The sequence below is a fragment of the Coturnix japonica genome, unplaced genomic scaffold (genome assembly GCF_054131305.1).
Source record: "Coturnix japonica strain WE unplaced genomic scaffold, WE-NBRP24 Scf045, whole genome shotgun sequence".
Taxonomy (NCBI): Eukaryota; Metazoa; Chordata; class Aves; order Galliformes; family Phasianidae; genus Coturnix; species Coturnix japonica.
Genome location: NW_028188948.1, coordinates 749,039 through 755,307, shown reverse-complemented (window position 1 = coordinate 755,307; position 6,269 = coordinate 749,039). Strand labels below are relative to the sequence as shown.

The following is a 6,269-nucleotide window of genomic DNA, read 5'->3' as shown; positions in this document are numbered from 1 at the left end:
TCAGGACTGCACAAATGAGAGGACTTGAGAGCACTGTGGTGGTGTAAAGAGATCAGAAATGAAAAGAGCACGTTGAGCTGCTGTCTGTGGCTGTACCTCCCCAAATCCAGACAAAGTAGGAAAAAAGAAAAGCTAAGTAAAATCTATTTTGAAACCTTTTTAGGTATATTTTAATGTATTCGGGGAATTTGGATACATGTTTACATGAGCTCTTGGAGTGAAAAAATGGAAATTAGGTAGGAAATAAGTGTAATACATTTTTATTTATAAGTTCAATAACATTTTTTTGCATGTTGCTATATCTCACATGATCAAACAATCAAAGATGCATAAAACATGAAGAACCATCACTGGGAATCCTATGAGGAAGTTGTCCATTTTATGGAAGCTGGAATAGTGCATATTGCAACATCTTCCTGAGAGCGTGCTTGATCTCCGTGTTCCTCATGCTGTAGATAATAGGGTTCAGTGTTGGAGGAACCACTGCGTACAGAAGTGCCACTGTCAGATCCAGGAATGAGGAGGAAGTGGACAGGGGCTTCAGGTAGGCAAAAAAACCCATGCTGAGAAACAGGGAGACCACGGCCAGGTGAGGGAGGCACGTGGAGAAGGCTTTGTGCCGTCCCTGCTCAGAGGGCATCCTCAGCACAGCCATGAAGATCTGCACATAGGACACCAATATGAAAACAAAGCAGCCAAAGGCTAAACTGGAACCAAAAAAGAGAAAGACAACTTCCCTGAGATTTGATTCTGAGCAGGAGAGCTTGAGGATCTGGGGGATTTCACAGAAAAACTGGTTCACAATGTTTCCTTGGCAGAGAGGCAGTGAAAACGTACTGGCAGTGTGCAGCAGGGAATGAAGAACCCCAGTGCCCCAGGCAGCTGCTGCCATGGTGGCACAAGCTCTGCTGTCCATCAAGGTCCCGTAGTGCAGGGGCTTGCAGATGGCAACGTAGCGGTCATAGGACATGATGGTGAGAAGGGAATACTCTGCTGAGATGAAGAAGAGAAAGAAAAAGAGCTGTGCAGCACATCCTGTGTAGGAGATGGCCCTGGTGTCCCAGAGGGCGTTGGCCATGGCTTTGGGGAGAGTGGTGGAGATGCAGCCCAGGTCGAGGAGGGCCAGGTTGAGGAGGAAGAAGTACATGGGGGTGTGCAGGCGGCGGTCGCAGGCTACGGCTGTGCTGATGAGGCTGTTGCCCAGGAGGGCAGCCAGGTAGATGCCCAGGAAGAGCCAGAAGTGCAGGAGCTGCAGCTGCCGCGTGTCTGCCAACGGCAGCAGGAGGAACTCGCTGATGGAGCTGCTGTTGGGCATCTGCTGTTGTTGGGCTTGGAGTCCTGCTCAGAGTGCAGAAGATAATGACAAGTCCAGACCATTCTCAGAGGCACTACTCCTGCTATACTATGAAATGTTTTTATTCTCTTACAACAGTGTACATTTAGCACCATTACTTGCATTTAATTTCGTGTATTTCAGCATTCCTTAAGCAGAAGCAGCATATGGAGCTCTAACCTTCCTCTTATTTTCTTATCCCTTCTCCCTGGATATTTTCATCTGTTTCAAGTCTCATATCTCTACCCGAAGTGCTCTTAGAGCTTCTGTGGCATTCAGTTTCAGTTAGAAAATGCTGCTTGTTTGTAGGATAAGTGAATTATTCATGCCTATTGTTCACAAAACAAGCAATTGATTGACGAAAAATTCTCAGAACTCTTATTGCCCCTTTTAGATTTCTGACTCCAAACCTCTTTGCCGCAGAACAGGAAATGGAAACCCCCTGCCTTGGCTCTCCTCTTGCAAAGTGCCCTCACAAACATCCAGTTGTGCAGTGGAGCTGTGATCCCCCCGCCCCAGGCAGCAGCTGTGGCAGCACAAACCCTGCCGGGGGCTCCTTCCCCCCACCCGTCTCCCCGCAGCGCCCTGGGCAGCTCCCCGGGCAGGCTGAGTGCTGAGCCTGGCAGGCGGCAGAGTCCCATACCCGGCACACAGCCCCTGGGGCACAGCAGGGACCCTGCTCTGCAGGACAGCCCTGGGCACCCGTCTCAGCTGGAGCAGAAAGCTTTTTCCACAGTAAAGAAACATGCAGTGCCTGCAGTCAGATCTCCTGTGGGAAGTCCCAGTTATAGTTATCTCTTAATTAAAAGCAGCTCATGGTCAGCTGTGAGACTTACCCTGTCATGGTCTGTGAGCAATGCTCCTGCAGTGAGTTCACAGCCCGCTCACACCATACACATCCTGCAAGCTCTCTCCAATTTCTCTCCTCTCCTTCTGTCACCTGCAGGCTGTGCTGTGCACGAGAGCTGCTCCTGGGCACAGCTGTCTCTCTGCAGCTCTGCCCACTTTTATGAGCTCCCTGTGTCCCAGGAGCCTGGACAAGCAAGCAGCAGATGATGTCATTTTTATCCTTCCCACTCGTCTCCCCTGACATGTCCCTGGGTCCTCATGGCCAACAGCTCCTGAAAGACAACAGCATCATGACTGTGCTTTGAAATTCGCTCAATTAACCACCACATGTCCAGTGGTCAGTGACTAATTGGAGACATATGGGGAGTGCTCCCAGAGTTTGTTTGATGAAACAATAAGGGCACCCAGACAACGAAGGCGAGGTTTGGACTTTCCCTGTGCAGGACAGTGATCCAGCTGAGGCAGTGCAGGAGTCTCATCCGTTGACAGAAATCCTGGAGCTGAAATGGGATTCAGCTCCCTACACACCCACAGGAGCTGGGATTCCTCTGGTTCAGTTCAGAAGTGCACAAGGAGTTGCCTGCATGTGAGCTCCTGCTCTGAGTCCTCGGCCCTTCAGCAGGGAGGCAGTTGCTCACACACAGACACTGGGTGATGTCCAAGGTGCCTGGGCTGCTCCTGATGTGTGCCAGTGCTTGTAAACCATGTGGGAAATCCCTGAGACAGACAGCTCCTTCCTGGGCATCAGCTGAGGGCCAGAGAGGGGATAGCACTGGCTGTCTGGTGAATTCACATGCAGCTGCAAGTGCAGCACAGGGCCTTCAGCAAAGCCATGCCCATGGTGTGTCCGTGCTGCTACGTCACCTCCAAGACCCACGATCGGTCTAATGTTTGTGTGCCACCTTCTGCACACTGATACCATAGATGAGCTATCCAGTCAGGCTATGTCCAGTGATGCTTTTCAATTAGGATGTTTACTTCTGTGGTTTTGCACTAATGCAAACACCAACACACAAGAAGCTAGAAATCTTGGTAGAGCTGCAGTCCTGAGCTCCTGTTTGGACCACAGGGACACAGTTGAATGGCTTCCACAACTGCACTGTAGCACAAGGGGGATACTGAGTCTTTAGGATGGATGGGCGAGGAGATAAAGAAGGGTGACTACCCTCTGTGAGAGTGCACTGAGCTCTGCCTGGGGATGGAAGAGCAGACAGGTCAGAGCTTATGGAAATGGCCAACAGAGGAGACCATCAGTGTCTTTTCCTGTCTTCCTGATCAGGGAGAGTCAATGGAAGGTGCCCTCTGCAGACAGATGGGAGTCTGATGTTGTCTGGCCATTGTCCCCTTTGGGAGCCTTTTTCACTCCAGTATGTGCTGCAGGGACAGCACAGCAGGGCATGTGGCATCCAGCAGATCCATGGAGAGCACAGATGGCAGCTTCTTGACCAAGCCATGGAGGAACCAAAGAGGAGAGGTGCTCTGCTGGATCTCATACTTTCTGTCATGGAAGGACTTGTGGGAACTGTGAAGGTCAAAGGGGCATCAGGCCATGTGCAAGATGCAAATGTATCTCTTTTAATTTATTTATTTATTTTGAGGCTGTAAGCTTAATAGTTGATCATAAATGTCAATAAAACTGAAACAAATAATTGAAGACAAAGATGGAAATCAATGAAAATGTGTTAACCCTTCTCAACATGAGAAATTCTCATGAGTCTTGTTCCATTTTAAGTTGTATATATGAATCTTTGAGGTGATTTGATGTCTTTTTTTTTTCTTTTACTGAAACTACAATGTTTTCCAGAACTGTGTTCGCTGGACACAAATGCCTTCAGGTTCAGAGACACAGACAGTGGTGCCAGTGGCAATGCCCTGTGACTATAGCCCGGTGCCCAGCACTACTCTTCCCTGCTGCCTATCTGATGTGCCTCATTCTCCAAGTTTTTTCAGCTCTCCTAAATAAATGGCCATGGTTAAGGGCATGTTTTCAGCAGGCCATTTGGGCACAAACTACTCCTACTGCCCTCCAGATTTCTCCATCCCTTGCTCTTTGTTCAGTCAGATACCTCCCAATTATCTGTCTGATTTCTGACTTTTAGGGGGATTACTGGAATTTTTTCCATCTTCCCAAATTCTGAGAATCAGTGAGAATGTGTTAACCCATCTCAATGTGTGAAATACTCACAAGTCCTGTTCAGTTTTAAGTTGATACCTCTCAACTACCTGGCTGATCTATCCCAGGAAGATTACTGGAATTTGCTCCATCTCCCAGAGTCTGATGGCCTCTGTTGTCAACTACTTCACTGTGATTCAATCTATCCTATCCTACCTCAGTATAAATCATTTCTTTTAAAAGTATTCCATATGAAAGACAAACTTCAATAGATGCAGCTTGAACATGGCATGCAGTTGATCACTGTGTTTTACTGTTCATTCAATTGCATCACCTTTCTTTCCATTTGCTGGCCAGATAAAAAAGAGAAATCTTTCCTTTTCCATGTGCAGCTGGTTCTCTGAGGAAAGCCAGTGGGAGTTGGTGCAAAGCAGTTTTAACACTGAGCGGATGAATGCAGAGGAGAAGAGTGATGTGAAAAAAAGTGATGCAAGTCCCATAGGTCCATTGTGAGCAGAAATTGGGTGGGGAGGTTGAGAAGGACCTTTGTCAACACAGTAACAGTACAGAACTCATTGGGACATCCTGGATTGGTATCAGTTGCACAGTGCTGCTTTAAACCCAGCTATAAATAAAGAGATAATAAATTTATAATGGATTCTATCTCTTTAATCTCTCTCCAGATATCCCTCCTTTTTGCTGAACAAGTTCTGATAACCTGAAGAAGATAACAAGATGGCATAAGGCACAGGAGATTCTTTAGGTTATAATTGTCCCAGGGCGCATTTGATGCTGAGTCGATCAACCTCCTGTGCAGAGAGAAGTTTGCACAAAGTGCTCAACAAGACAAAGTCAGAAGTAACAGTGAAGTTTCTTGGAGTATTAATGGGCCCACTGAGGAACATTAACAAGCAATCTTCCCAAGGGACTTGTTAGAGAAGATAACTGGAAGCCATGACTACAGGCAGGCAAAGGCACTGGCATGCTAAGAAACCTCTCCTTTGCCTTACGAAGCAGACAGGTCAAGCCCTGATTGCAAGACCAGTGGTAGAGAGATCCTGTATCTCATGTTGGCTCCTGGCATTTCCTGGGGCAATGGGTTGGAGTTTTGTATGATGTTAAGTGATAGACATGGGGACAGAAGATCCCAGGCTCTACATGTGGTGCAAGGACGCTGTGAGGTTCATGTCCCATATGAGAGCTATGTTTCATTGCAGGATGTGAGAAGGGATGTGAGAAGGGCCCAGTCTGAACAAGCAGTCAATCCCTGTGAAACTCTGAACTTCAGATCTCTCAGTTCCAGTGCCCTCCTTTGCACATTCTCCCAGAGTTTGAAGTCCTTTATGTTCTGTGGTGCCCAGAAGTGCACCTAGTGCTGCAAGTGAGGCAGTAGCAATGCAGAGCAGAGAGGGATGATCCTTTCCCTCACCCAGCTGGCAATAAGTTGCTTCATGCACTCCAGGGGACAGTTGGCTTTCCTGGCTGCCTGGGCACACTGCTGACTCACATTCAGTGTGATGCTGACCAGCACCCCAACCCTTTCCAGTCAGACTCCTCTCCAGTGTCCCATATACAGTCAGTGTGTATGTCCAGCATTGCCCCTACCCAGGTGCACAATCAGGCACTTGTTCTTGTTATACTTTATGCACTTGGTGCTTAGTACCAACTGGTACCCAGTTTTCTGACTTGTCCACATCTCTCTGCAAGTCCTCTCCACCCTCAGTGGAGGCAACAGCACTTCCTCATCTGGTCTCATCAGCAAACTTGCTCAGAACATCTTCTAGTCCTGCATTCAAGTCATCTGCATAAACATGAAAGGAAAGTGGCCCCAAAATGGAACCCTGGGGACCCCAACAGTGACCATCTACCAGCCTGATGGAACCCACTGACTATAATCCATTGGGACTGACCTACTGGCCAACTGCTCACCCACCACATTGTTGTTTCCGGGTCAGCTGTCTGGAGGTCCTCCCT

General features: G+C 48.1%; 1 protein-coding gene across 1 annotated transcript; it reads right to left on the bottom strand.

Annotated features, from left to right (window-relative positions):
• Positions 1-294: 294 nt before the first annotated feature.
• On the bottom strand, positions 295-1,315 carry LOC146752421 (olfactory receptor 14J1-like). The gene has a single exon (XM_085531896.1). The coding sequence runs from the start codon at positions 1,313-1,315 to the stop codon at positions 380-382; it is 936 nt and encodes a 311-aa protein (XP_085388022.1). The 3' UTR covers positions 295-379.
• Between the last annotated feature and the right edge of the window lie 4,954 nt (positions 1,316-6,269).